The sequence below is a fragment of the Gymnoscopelus braueri genome (genome assembly GCF_963280865.1).
Source record: "Gymnoscopelus braueri genome assembly, chromosome: 22".
Taxonomy (NCBI): domain Eukaryota; kingdom Metazoa; phylum Chordata; class Actinopteri; order Myctophiformes; family Myctophidae; genus Gymnoscopelus; species Gymnoscopelus braueri.
This window is the reverse complement of record NC_137624.1, coordinates 22641984-22655701: the sequence shown is the minus strand read 5'-3', so window position 1 is coordinate 22655701 and position 13718 is coordinate 22641984. Positions and strand designations below refer to the sequence as shown.

At 38.9% G+C, this 13718-nt stretch overlaps 3 protein-coding genes across 3 annotated transcripts in view; 2 read left to right on the top strand and 1 right to left on the bottom strand.

Moving 5' to 3' along the window:
* Positions 1-643: 643 nt before the first annotated feature.
* On the top strand, positions 644-2786 carry morn3 (MORN repeat containing 3; the record flags this gene model as incomplete). The annotated part of the gene is made up of 5 exons (XM_080418980.1): positions 644-788; positions 1278-1435; positions 1523-1682; positions 2227-2411; positions 2531-2786. The coding sequence occupies 5 exons, from the start codon at positions 644-646 to the stop codon at positions 2594-2596; spliced, it is 714 nt and encodes a 237-aa protein (XP_080275106.1). The 3' UTR covers positions 2597-2786.
* Positions 2787-4270: 1484 nt separating this feature from the next.
* Positions 4271-6477, bottom strand: orai1b (ORAI calcium release-activated calcium modulator 1b). Its single transcript, XM_080419588.1, has 2 exons — positions 6155-6477; positions 4271-5417 (listed from the first exon to the last, which is right to left on the bottom strand). Exons 1-2 carry the CDS (start codon positions 6266-6268, stop codon positions 4866-4868), a joined length of 666 nt encoding a protein of 221 aa, XP_080275714.1. The 5' UTR covers positions 6269-6477; the 3' UTR covers positions 4271-4865.
* Positions 6478-7498: 1021 nt separating this feature from the next.
* The window catches only part of kdm2bb (lysine (K)-specific demethylase 2Bb), a 41570-nt gene continuing 35350 nt past the window's right edge, over positions 7499-13718 (top strand). The window contains exons 1-6 of the mRNA XM_080420508.1: positions 7499-7682; positions 9162-9309; positions 10410-10488; positions 10643-10689; positions 11060-11238; positions 11744-11850. Of these exons, the coding sequence (XP_080276634.1) occupies positions 7632-7682; positions 9162-9309; positions 10410-10488; positions 10643-10689; positions 11060-11238; positions 11744-11850 (611 nt within the window). The 5' untranslated portion in view covers positions 7499-7631. The remainder of the gene's footprint in view (positions 7683-9161; positions 9310-10409; positions 10489-10642; positions 10690-11059; positions 11239-11743; positions 11851-13718) is intronic.

The window sequence follows — 13718 nt, the reverse complement described above, 5'->3', positions numbered from 1 at the left end:
CCCCAGTGGACCCAACCCCCCTCCCAGCCATACCACCACACTTTTCACCTCAGCGCAGGGTGTAGAGGCTTCACAGAGTGGGGTTCGGGGGGGGGGGGGGGGGGGGTGGACAAAATTCTAATCAAGATTCCTTGACAATGTAACTATCTAATTACACATGATGTAGTCTGGGTGTATTATAGTTACTTTATTTCATAATTTGATTAATCCACATCACAAAGTCAGCTACTACCCAACCCTGTGCATACCCTAGTTCATTTATCTTAAAATTGGCTAAATGACCAAGTAAATTAACTGACAAGAACTGAAGAACACATATGTGTCTCCCAAGAGACGGTGGCAATAACTCTGCCTCTGAAAAACTGGTAGACCTACCTTGTTTGAACCTATAGTCTTCTATGCTAGAATATAGTTTGTCATATTTCATAGTAAGCTATTTATTATTCATGCCAATTGCAAATGCCCATTGAAAATCTTCTCAGAAGTTCCAAGTTTTGTCATTGTAACCACAGATGACAATGTGGTCCCTGAGTTTTTCCAGCATTGCAAGCAACTGTTTATAAACTGTCTAGAATCTAGATCATGGTTGTAGCATATGCTATTTATGTTCCAGGTGACTTCTACCTTTACAGTAGCTCAAGCCATGCCATATTTGAAAAAAGCTCAAAAAGACCCACCACTGGCCAAACGATGGGACACAAAGGCACAGAAATGTGGACTGCGACACTCTGTGTACTCTGTCAATGGAGATGAATACAAAGGAGAATGGATGGATAACAAGAAGCATGGTAAATGGCAGTCTGACATTATCACAATTTTCAACATTATCTCCTTTTATCTGTTGTAGGGTTAACCTGCCATAAAACCGAACAATATTCTGTAAATATATTGATTCTGAAATGCCACCAAAGTTGAGATGAAAAGTTTACTCTAGTGAGTGTGAATGTGAAAACTACAACTCCACTTCCTGGATTTTAACCACTATCCTCAATGGCTGTGGCATGATTGACCTTGTTCACTGTGTTCAGGCAAAATAGCATTCTTGACTTATCTTGAAATCTCGAAAATATGGGTTGATGCCCATTAGACCGTTATAACACTGAGAATGAAAGGGGAATTTCCTCTGACAATATGGATTCTATATAGACTATGATAACATCAAATGATATGAAATGCATAAAAAGTTGGACAAAGGTTTAACTAATGAGAGATTTGTGATTGTCCAATTGCTTCTGGGTACACAACAGCTAATATATTTGACCGTTGATTTTGTCTAGGAAAGGGTACTCACATTTATAAGAAGGATGGGGCCATCTATGAAGGCGACTGGAAAAATGGAAAACGTGATGGATATGGTACTTACAGCAAACTACTACCAGGATCCAATGAGTATGCAAGAAAATACTCAGGTGGCTGGAAAAATGGCAAGAAACATGTATGTATTTGAAACACAGATTCCCAAACATAATGTTCAACACCTATTTAACACTCCTTGAGATTTTTTTTCTCTCATCCTCCACAGGGGTACGGGACATTCTTCTACAGTAACTCGGCTGTCTATGAGGGACATCGGTCTGAGGATAAAAGGAGTGGATGGGGACGAATGTACTATGACAATGGAGACATATATGAGGGAGAGTGGATGGAGGACAAACACCACGGACAGGGGACGTTTCGATTTGGTGAGAACGATGACCAGGCTTCGATTTGCAAAAGAAAACAAAAACAGAGGGGGTTAATTTCCTTACCCACTTATGCTCTTATACTTTGTTGTTGGACAAATTGCGATAGATCTGCTAATTTCAAAAATGTTGAATTATAAAAGAAAAGAAGATTTTTGACAAATCTTTGACAAATTTGCCTGCACACTACACTAAGTCCCTATTCTGAGGCGAACATCGCAATGTGTTGTGAGCTTGTAGACCTGCTCTATATACTAGAGGGCCTAGTATAGGGCTCTGGGGGACTATGGTCACCTAAGTATGTGGTAATATTATCAAACATAAATTTCAAACATAGGCGGTATCCATTTCCCAAAACAATATGCATGTATTTAATTCAGTCTGACCAGAAGCAGGGATAAAACAGGCAGGGATATCAAAAGCATAGGCATGGATCCTCCATCCTTCCCAGTAAATCTGCATTTTGCATTATTCTTCATATTTAGATTTAGAATTCAGCGAGGCAGTCTAGTGAATGCTAAAGTTTAACTTTCTTGTATTAAAGCAAATGAAAACAGTTACGAAGGAACCTGGAAAGATGGGAAGAAGAATGGTTGCGGAAAGTTCCACTATCTGAACAAAGGTCAGCTTTTCGAGGGGTTTTGGGTGGATGGAGTTGCTAAAACTGGAACTCTGTCAGATTTTGGAAGAGATGAAGCACCAATGCCAACAACGTATCCAATTCCAAAGGTATATTTTGAATCTGTTGACATCTATTTCCTCCCTTTATAATCATAATTTTTTTTCTTCTGACTATCCTGTGATGTGTTTTCTCCCACTCAAAATGTGAATACATTGTGTTTTTCAAGGTATACCTGCTGGATACAGCATTGGTTTTGATGGAAGCCCAATCCGTCTACCACAATCAGTGCTGACATATAAGAAGATCACCAGCATACCAAAACCTAGGACTTCTACAATACAATCTGCAGATCTCACTTGTAGTAACCTGTATGCCATCATGAATTCAAGGTGGTCTCACCCCTCAGTATCATGATGTCTTAGAAATGATAGAGCTATATGTGATTAAAACACATAGTGACTTAAAATGAAATATATAGGCCATTGACCAACATAGATATTGTAGTCACCTCTGGCTACTGTTACTGGAATTTACTAGTTCTGATAGATTTGGCTTTGACAATCTACTGTCAATGGTCATATAAAGCTTTATTGGCCTGTAATAGCCCTAACAGCGTAAAAAAAAAACCCAACTAAAATACTCAATAAATACTAAGAACTACAAACGTAGCTACAGGAATGCAGCAGCCAATCTCATTGGCTCACAATACTGTCTGTCCCTTCAGAGACCTGGAGGAGGAGTTATAAAGTCTTCTGCTGCAGGCCTATATAAACAACCTCCTGTACTATTCCTTGGTGCACTTGCCTTGGGCAGTGGGTGGATGTTACATCATAATGGAGAATCTGAAAGCACCACATTCTTTTACAAAGGTTTGGTGAGACATTCTGGCAGGAAAATTGATCATTGATCATTTTAGAATCAAGGGACATAATGGTAAAAGTCCATTTAAAGAGCTGTAGTTCGGGGTGCAATGCATTTTGGCAGACCCCGTAAAGAGGATAACTGGAACATTTATCACATGACCAAAGTCATACACAAACCACAGTTCATGCTTCTGTCCATAGTACCTGTCTGACATGTTGAATTTATGAGGAATTTGCAAGGACTAACTAGTGTTTTAGTGTGATTGAAATTGTAGACTACAGCAGTACTATTTTCAGACGGAAGCTGAAAATGAAATACATATTATTTGTTTTTTAATAATTGCAGTGACACAGCATTATTTATATACTATGTTATAGAATTATGCAAAGAATGTTACACTGTGTTCGATTTTATTTTGGTAATAGAAATACAAGTTTCAACACAATCCTGAGGGATAATGAGATAATCCTGAGGCATAGTGAGATAATTCTAATTGCTTACCAACAATTTGAGCCCCTGGCTTCAATCTACACTGAATATGCTGTTAAACATCAGTAGTCACACCATGCCACAGATCCACCTCATTTTGTTTGGTCATTTCCTGTGTGGTATGCTGTTCCTGTGTTGTATGATGCTTTGTGATGAGAATACAGTACATTCTGTATGTGCTATTTTTGTGATAGCACCGTCCTTGGTCTGTGAGGAACAACATTTAGTTCAGCCATATACATGTCGATAAAATGCCAGTAAACTGACTTGTAGTAGAATAGCCAGTCTTAAAAAGATCATATATAAAGGGATACTGTTTTGATTGTAAGAGGCAGAATTTGTTTTGGAGCAGTTGGTAATATGCAGTACAAAGGCTAAAAGCTTATGTTTGTTCCAATGTTGTGTCTGTGAATCTCAAATACTGCCAGACTTTGATAAGTAGAAAGATAATATATTTTCCTGTTTTTTATTAAGTTTAGCCCTGGACTACAGAATTAATTTCAGTAGAAATCTTAATTTCGACAATTTAAATGTAAACTATAGGCAATCAATATCTGGTTGGTCATGTAATGATGAACTATTAGTGTAGCAGTGAATTCAGCCTAGGAACCAATATGGTAAAAAGTATTTATTTAACACTATGTGCTTAAATTGCAGCACATATATACACTACATTTTGGCAGGTAAAGTACGCAGAAAGACAGGCATTACAATTAAACACTGATCTCCAAAGCAAAAAGCAGCAAAATAAAAAAAATACAGAATCCTAATAGTCATATACTGAGCAATTCAAAATAAACAGTATGAAAAAAGAAAAAAAAGAATAGTGGTTCATAAAACTCAAGAGGGAATTAATAAATAAATATGAAGTATTTTAAGATGGGTGACTGGCATATACAGGTAATTAACACATGAAGGAAAACACTGTATCTGCCATACCTTATGAGGTAAATCAAACCATGATTCACAGTTAAGACATTTTCTTACTGATTTCAAGTTACATGCATTATGGCAAATTTGAGAGTTCACAGTTGATTCAGCATCAATCATATTAACAACATAATTAAAAAAATGTCTAAAAGTGCTTTCAAAGCAGTGAATTGAACAACAATTAGGTGTGTTATCTTCAATCATGTAAGGTTAAACGCCAATAATGTCCTCGCTTTGGCACACACCCATGGGATTAGAGTGCAACCAGCACACTTTATCTATGGGTAGCTGGGAGATTGCAGCATTGAGGACTCCCCTCTGTGGTCCAACTCATTTTGTAGCCTGGTGAGATTGGACAGCTCTTCCAGCTCCTGGAATTGTCTGTCTGTTTTGTGACTCACCAAGGAGCGATAGAAATGAACTGCAAAGACAATGAAGATCAAACCAAAAGGGACCATGATAGAGGTGGAGGTGATGGCAGCAGCCACGCCAGATGAAATGGCAGTACTATTGGCAGGCCTGGGCTTAATAGGCAGGAATTTGACCCAGCAGAGCAACACCACTTCAGCCAGGAAAAGCAGGGTACCAATAACAGTAGAAAAGGCCCAGGCCAGTTCAATATGGCGATGCATTCGCTCGTGTGGAGATTCCTTCACAGAATTGAGGTTGTGTACATTGCTGACAGCCTCAATATTGGGCAAAATGCAGGTACTGACCATCAGAGCAAATAGGTGAACAGCCACAAGCACAGTGGTACAAGCACTGAATGCAATGAGGAGACCAGGGGGGTATGGATAGCTGGTGTCCAGCTGTACTTCCACCATCGCCACCTGGGAAAAGCAAAGACGAAAACAACATTATATTCAGTAACGTAACTAACATGATCGAAAACTATACTGCCCTGCCAAGCCAAAGTGTAGTAACTACGTTTTTGGACACACCGACTTATTTGTGTATCCCAATGGTCAAATTAGCCTTTGTGATTTTGGGGGATAAATAATTGCCTCAAGAACAGATGTACAATTAGTGTAATATCACTTATATGCCGATATCTCATTTGGCTGACCAGTTGAATCACTTTTAAACACATTTTTCAGTGATTTTTTTTTCGTAGTTACTGCACTTTGCCTTGGCCTACATCAGAGGTCTTCAACAGGGATCCGGAACCCCTAGGGGGTCCTCAGAGTTACTACAAGGGGTTTTACATTAACCACTTCAACCAAGCATCCCTATTCTGAGGAGAACTTTGGCCATAAAAGCAGATCTACAAGCACACAACACCTCACGTCTTTACTTACTATTGACGGTTTAAGTGCTTAAATGTCTGAAAATCCACATTAACGTGAATCCAACATACACTGATGACAGTGCTGTCTATGAAGCTGCCTATGAAATCTATGGGGAAAACAATATTTTATACAATAGGGGTCCCTGCTTTATATCTCTCTCAGCCAAGGGGTCCTTGGCCTGAAAAACGTTGGAACATGGTAATCTGGTCATATGCCCCCCTGATCCAATCTGTAGCCAGGCTGAGGAAGCAAACGGCTGAGAGAACGGCATACGTTACCATGGCAAACCCAGAAAGTAGAGCAGATGTCCGGCTAGAAGCCTTCAGCTTGGCTCGACTCAAGTAGAGCTTCCTCCAGGAGAGAGCATTCAATGAATGCTCGTTCAGACTCATTGCGCTGGTATCGTTCAAACAGGACTGCTGGTCTTATTCCCTTCTTATTCTGTCTCGGCACTCGGCAAAGAAAACAGGTGTTCACATGTCAGTCGTTCAACAAAAAAAAAAATCCTTTATCGGAAGCCGCAGTTATTCAGACGCATACAAGTTATTCTTCATCGCCAGCCTCGAGCGTGCTGCGTGCCTCCTGCTTGTCTGCACCTTAAAAGCTTGATACATCGTCGTACGACGGAGTCGAGTGCGGAAAATGGCCGATCTACAAGCTCACAAGCCCGTCGCTGCACGAAGCGTTGTGGGGCTCGTGAGCAGCGTTGCCAGGTTTTGCGAGAGAAACAAGCACCCATGTCTGTGAAAACAAGCCAAAAAGAAGCGACAAGGCTAGTAATTTCAATGTCAAGGGTTCCTTGACATGAAAATGTGTGAGAACCACTGGTTTAAACAACATTACCCAGCAAGCCCAAAATAATCAACTACACTTAAAACAAGCCCAAACGCAACCCGCAATTAACTACCGATATTTTCAAGCAAAATTACAGAAAAACAAGCCCAAAATCGCTTATAATGAGCGAACATGGCAACCCTGCTTGTGAGCTTGTAGATCGGCGAGCACGCATTACCCACAAGCCTGTGCGGCTTAGACGAGAACATCCGCTGGAATAATTGTTGATTTCACGTACAAAGTGGTAACTGGTAACACTTGCTTAATACTTGAGTAGTAAAACCACAATCACTCCACAGTTGGAGTCCTTTTACTTTATTCTTTCATATCCTACGTTATGGTCAAAGTCACATAATTGTTTTTATTACTATATTATAACGATCAGAATGAATGAAAGGCTAACAAATTAAAGATTGTATTAATACTGACACATTCACAGCTCAAATTATCTTCATCATTAAATGTTGAAATCATTAAATAATAAAATGACATATTATTTATGTATGATGCAATTATATATATTTTTAATCAATGCTATGCACGACATTATCCCTGAAAAATTAAATAAATTAAGATTTTTTATTTCTTTTAATTAAAGAAAATATATGTTTTTTATTAACAAAATATCAATATTACAATCACAAGAACAGGACAAAATGCAGTTACAATACTGGAAAAATAAAAAATAAAGAAAACATAAAAGTGAAACCACGATGACATGCACATGTGACGTTGTCCACCAACAATGTTTTGGTTCTTGTTGGCGGTGATGACGTAATACAACACAAACATGGTTCCCCTTGTTTTGAACCAGAAAGCTACAACAGCTAAGTGAATATTCCTCTAAAAAACTATAAAATATCATGTTTTCCCCCGGAAAGTGATCTGTGGCGATCTGGATGCAGTTAGTGTGTCGGTACAATGGCGCACAGCACCGCGGATCCGTGCTCTGCCGAGTCTGGACGCAAACTGGTATGATTGTAAAGCTTTCATATTATGGACGTTGGATGCAAAAGCTAGATTAGAAAAACGAGACAGGTAGCCTGCTAATTAGTTAGCAACAATATAACGTTAATAATGTATCCATGGTTGATTGATTGATTGAATACTCTATTAGACAGAAATGCAAACAGCACGATATACACTAGGTCTAAAAGGATTTACACCAAAAAGTCCTATAGTGGACTTGTGTCCATTGAGGTCCTATGTATTCAATTAATCGACATATTACATAAAAATAACACCAAAAATCTATATCATCATCACAGTATCATGTTGTATTTGTCAGGCCGGAGTTCCACTCAGATGTGATGGAAAAAAATTGCTTTATTGTTATGCTCAGACTTTGCATGCATAGTTATAGTTGTATTATGACCGTTTGTGCGTTATAGATACATAGGCTGCTATGGATCCAAGTCGATGTGTATACATTGAACTCCTGACACATGTGTGAATGTTTATGTCACGTTTAAAGAACATATCATTTTAGCCTTGGATCAAGACTATCATATATGTATTTGTATCGAGTCTGACTTTTACTTTCGTATCTACGATAGTCTTGGCGACCACCCTCCAGTGCGTCCTGCACTTTCACCAATAAAGCCCGTACTAATCCGTACATGTATAAAATATATATATAAATGCGCTTATTCGTTTCCCCAAATGTTAACTCACCCTTCGGAGTCTTTGTGCAATGTATTAGTCCGTATATGTTCAATAGAAATGTGTTTTAATCCCGTTGGTGGCCGAACGCCATTTCCCCCTTCGTTTACTTCCTGTTTACATTGAGTGTAATTCCGGCTTTCACCGAATGCGCCCCGTCACTACCGCCCATTGAGGAAAACAGGGAACTTCCGACAGAATCCGACACAGACGGGATTAAAACACTTATCTGTTGAAAAATATGGACTAATACAGTGAACAAAGACTCCGAAGGGTGAGATAACATTTGGGGCAACGGGCAAGCACCTTATATATATTCTTTGTACATGTACGGAGAAGTACGGGCTTTAGTGGTGAAAGTGCAGAACGCACTGGGGGTGCAGGCCAAGACTATCGTAGATACAAAAGTAAAAGTCAGAATCCAAAGCTATGTGAATGTTATGTCACGTTTAAAGAACATTTAATTTGTTTATTGCCCCTAACTTAACGTAAACATCAAAGTTACAGCTAAAATAGAGTAGCTACGCTGTACCTACGTATTTAGAGCCTTATTTGACCCCTCTACACCTGTCATACGCTTTTACATTAAGAGCAGATCTACAATTAAGCTCACGACATCAGCATCTCTCTTGTCGACACAGTGAATTATAAATCATGCTTTAGTCATGATGATAATCTTAAAAGTCATGATGGTACTATCCTCCCCTGCCAAGCTGCCACACGTGTTCCTACAGTGTTGTTGTCATGTGTTGTTTCTGTTGATGGACGCCTTCTCGTTTTCACTGGTAGCGCTCCATCTGTCGGAAAATGTACGACGAAAATGAAGACATGTCAGACGTGGAGGAAACGATTGCAAACGTGCGAGGATTCAGCGTGGAGGAGAAACTCGCCAGTGATAGTTACAACGCAAACTTCGTTCACGTGATGGAGGGTAAAGGTAATATAGGCCTACATCTGATATTTTCAGTGTTGGAAAAAGTACACAAATGTTTTACTTAAGTAAAATTATCAATACTGCAATGTAGACATACTCTGTTACAAGTAAAAGTCCTTAATTCAAAATGTACTTGAGTAAAAGTACAAAAGTATTGGTATCAAAATGTACTTAAAGGGGAATTTTGGACTAAAGTTTTCTTACCTTTTCTATGACGTTATGATATCTTAGGATGAATGGTACAGTAGAAAAATTTCATAACTCCACCCCTGAGCCGCCACAGCTTAAAAGGTGCGCGGATAGGCCTTAGGTTAGATCACATATTTTAATAGTTTTTTTTTTTGTTTTTTTTGGTGAGATCTGACGTTCATAGTGACAGAACACTATGCAACCAAAAAAAAAAAAAAAAAAAAAAACAGAAGTCTCGCTAGACGAGATTGAAATCTCGAGATTTCAATCTCGTCTAGCGAGACTTCTGTTTTTTTTTTTTTTTTGGGGGACAGTGTTCTGTCACTATGAACGTCAGATCTCAAAAAAAAAAAAAAAAAAAAAAGCTATTAAAATATGTGATCTAACCTAAGGCCTATCCGCGCACCTTTTAAGCTGTGGCGGCTCAGGGGTGGAGTTATGAAATTTTTCTACTGTACCATTCATCCTAAGATATCATAACGTCATAGAAAAGGTAAGAAAACTTTAGTCCAAAATTCCCCTTTAAGTCTTAAAGTGCCAAAAGTAAGTAAAAGTACTCATTATGCAGAATGGCCCGTTTCACAAGTTATGATATGTCTAAAATGTATACAAAAAACATTTAGAAAATCGCCAAAGTTTAAATAGGACTGCAGTGGTTAATCTATGTTTTGTAATAATAATCAAAATCTACAAAGGAACTAGTAACTAAAGTTTTCAAATAATTGTAGTGGAGTAAAAGTATAATATTTGGCTCCGACATGTAATGGAGTAGAATTAAAAGTACTGGAAATTGGAAATACTCCAATAAAGTACAGTACATGTACTTAGTTACTTTCCACCACTGGATATTTTTTCATTTGATTTACTGCTTCATATGACCTGGCCTATTCACAATCATTCACTTTTGCTTACAGAATTCACTTATGAATATGTTCAGAGAGAAGCTCTCAGGATACCACTGGTTTTTATACAGAAAGATGGACTAGGGATCAGGTAAGAGAAGACGTGACATTACAATTCTCCAGTATGATGATGCTTGATGATGCTTGTGAACACATATTTCTATGGTTACTTACTACAACCCGTTTTATAGTTACTAGAATATTGTGTGTGCGTGTGTCTGTGTTTGTCTAACTTTTTTCTCTAGAATGCCTGATCCAGAATTCACTGTTAGTGAAATTAAAGGCCTAGTTGGTAAGTTAATTTTGTTGCAATGGTTCTTATAGTCTATATTCTTCTCGTTGATTTTAGAATATGACATAAAATGACCATATAGTTCTGAAATATAATTATTTTACAAAATATATACCATTGGAGGGAGATAACAGGCTGAATAAGATTGTATATTTGCTAGCTCCATCTAGTGACGATACTGGTGAAGGACATGTATTACAGGGCATATCTACTCTCATGAATATAATAAAACTGTTCATGAATAGTAGTCTTTGCAGTCTCTGTATAATGTTTTCGCAAATAAGATGTCTAAATACGTTTACAAACAGTGCTTATAATTCTATGAATTTAGAAGCCCAATCCTAATTTGTCATGCTTTTTTTTCTCCAAGGCAGTCGTCGTACTGTTGACGTTATGGACGTGAGCACTCAGAAAGGTTCTGAAATGAGCATGGCTCAGTTTGTTCGCTATTATGAGACTCCTGAGGAAGAGCGGGACAAACTTTTCAATGTCATCAGCTTAGAGTTCAGCCACACCAAGCTGGAGAACCTCATCAAACGTCCCACTGTGGTAAGATGACACCCCTGCACAGCAAAACATGGAGTGTTAATTTGAATACAAGAACGCGGGTTCGATTTGCCTGGGGGGTTGGGGGGGTATATCCCATATGCTTTTATATGCTTTTGATATCCCACCTCTGATCAATCATTTTAATTTCAGGTGGGGATATGTTTTATCCCTGCTTCTGGTCACACTGAATTAAATGCATGCATTTCCTTTTGGGAAATGTAGACGGATGTATTTCATATTTATGTTTGATAATATCACAATTGAACAATTTAATTTTTAAAAAGTTAACCGCATTATCCCTACCATCCATAATTTGCGCAAATATTTTCATTAAAAAAAAAAAAAAAAAAAAAGAATAGCAAAACTAGCCTATCTACAACCTTTATCTGTTGTACAACAAAGTATAAATGGCATGAGTGGTTAAGAAAATTGTTTTTACAAATCTATCCCTGGTCCCAGTGTCCCACAAGGTTTATGGTGCAGTTTTCCTTGTGCTTTCTCACAGGTAGATCTAGTGGATTGGGTGGACAACATGTGGCCACCTGATCTGAAAGAAAGCCAAACAGACTCTACCAATGCCATCTCAGAAATGAAGTACCCAAAAGTGCAGAGGTATGTCCCTTTTGGAAGAATTTCCATTTATTCCTGTGTGCACATTCCAGTCCAAGAATGCTCTCTTTGGACATTTTTTCCCCATGGAATTGTAAGGAAATTAATTTGGTCAAATACAAGACTGTGAAAAAGTAAACACACACCACGAAAAATGTGTCAACACAGTTACCGGTAGCTGTATGGCAATCTGGGAACCCATTCGGCGGTGCCTCTGGGGGCACCACCTCCTTTTTCGTGTAGAAGCAGGAACTCGGTTTGGCTCCTCCCCTTTCTTAGTCCACTTTCTCTCGGGTGCTTCTGTGTTTATTCCTATTAACAACACCATTACATGCTTAAGGCAGTAGTGCTGACAGATTCGAGAGATTAGCTGCATGGAAACCTAATCCTCGATTCAACACAGCTGGCTTTTAATGCAACCTTTCAACTCTACAATGAGCTAAAACATACAAGAAACTCCCTGATATAATGGATGAAAAAGAAAGCCCAAGTAATGTTAATCTTGTATTGAACGATGTAGAGATTGATACAAGGATACAAGACATTTCGACAACATCTACAGTTCTGTCTGCCAAAGGAGGCAACTCCAGCGATTGAACCTTGGGAACGTACTTCTTTATCCACTCGGTTTCTCTTTATTTTTGCTGAATAAATGATTGCAAAATATGTTTTTCCTCGTCATTTGTTTAATTAGATAATCTTAAACAGCTGATAGTGCTGGAGTAACATTTAGGATTCCATAAATGTTGTAAATGTTGTAATGGGGTGTACTTTTTGTGTACTTTTACACAGCTAGAAGGTCCTGGGTTCGATTCCCGCAGGGGACGCTGTGGGCGCTGGGGGCTTGTTCTCTCCTCCGCGTCATCAGTGCCCATACCCTAGGTGGGGTTGGCGAAAGGGCCTTTCTGTGTGGAGTTTGCATGTTCTCCCCGTGTCTCCTAGGGTAGGTACCCTCACAAAAACATGCAGTAATCCTGGTCACTATACCGCCTCCTCCTGGCCAGCTGGGGCGCCTGATGGAGGGGAAGGGAACTGGTTGGAATAACGTGTTCCTTCCACGCGCTACGTCCAACCAGGGAAACTCTCCCCTGTCAGGTGACAAGAAGGTCAGTTGGCTCTCATGCATTGAAGGAGGCATGAGCTCGGCCCTGGCCTCCCTAGGTTGGCAGAGGGAAGGTAGTGCCCAGGATTACATAGACAATTGGCACTGGGTGTAAAAAATAGGGTTACAAAATCGTGGGATAAAAAAAAATTTAAGAGAAAAAGAACATTTTCAAATATAGTGAAAATAGCTGATCTACAAGCTCACATGTTGCGTTGTTGTGCCACATGAGCTATAGATCAGCTATTTTCAGTATGAAAAGACTTTGACTGACCCATTGGTGTGTGCCTTAACACAAAAAGTTTAAAAAACACTGCCTTATTGCACAGCACACATCCACTTCCTTTGATGCTGGGCAGAAGGGTTCTCCAGATTAGAAGGATTGTTTTATAACAGCTGTTGCTTGACTGCATGAACACCTTGGAGCTAAATCACCAGACAGCATTCAGAAGTAATTAGAAATCTGGAACCAATTGCAGAAGTTTTACTCTGTCTGCAGTTTTCACCATTACCTCAGTCAATGTAATTTTCTGTACTTCCTGCTGTTAACTTTGTCCTCAGGTCTATCAGTATGAGGAAGCAGACCTTACATCTGATGTTAGACCAATATACTGTAGGCTTCCCATGTGTCCTGGTTTCCAGTCATGGAAAAGTCATGAAATATAAAATTATTATTCCAAATGCCCTAAGAAGTAACAAGTGATGACTTTGAAGTGAAGATTAGGTTATCGTAAGGTGGCAGGAGGTTTTATACATAACATATACAAAT

What these genes read in the sequence shown, in the direction of transcription:
- orai1b (XM_080419588.1), bottom strand. Translation starts at nt 6,268, where the DNA reads ATGAGTCTGAACGAGCATTCATTGAATGCTCTCTCCTGGAGGAAGCTC. An exon ending in TACTTTCTGGGTTTGCCATG is followed by an intron (nt 5,418 to 6,154) that starts GTAACGTATGCC and finishes TGCTTTTCCCAG; the next exon opens with GTGGCGATGGTGGAAGTACA.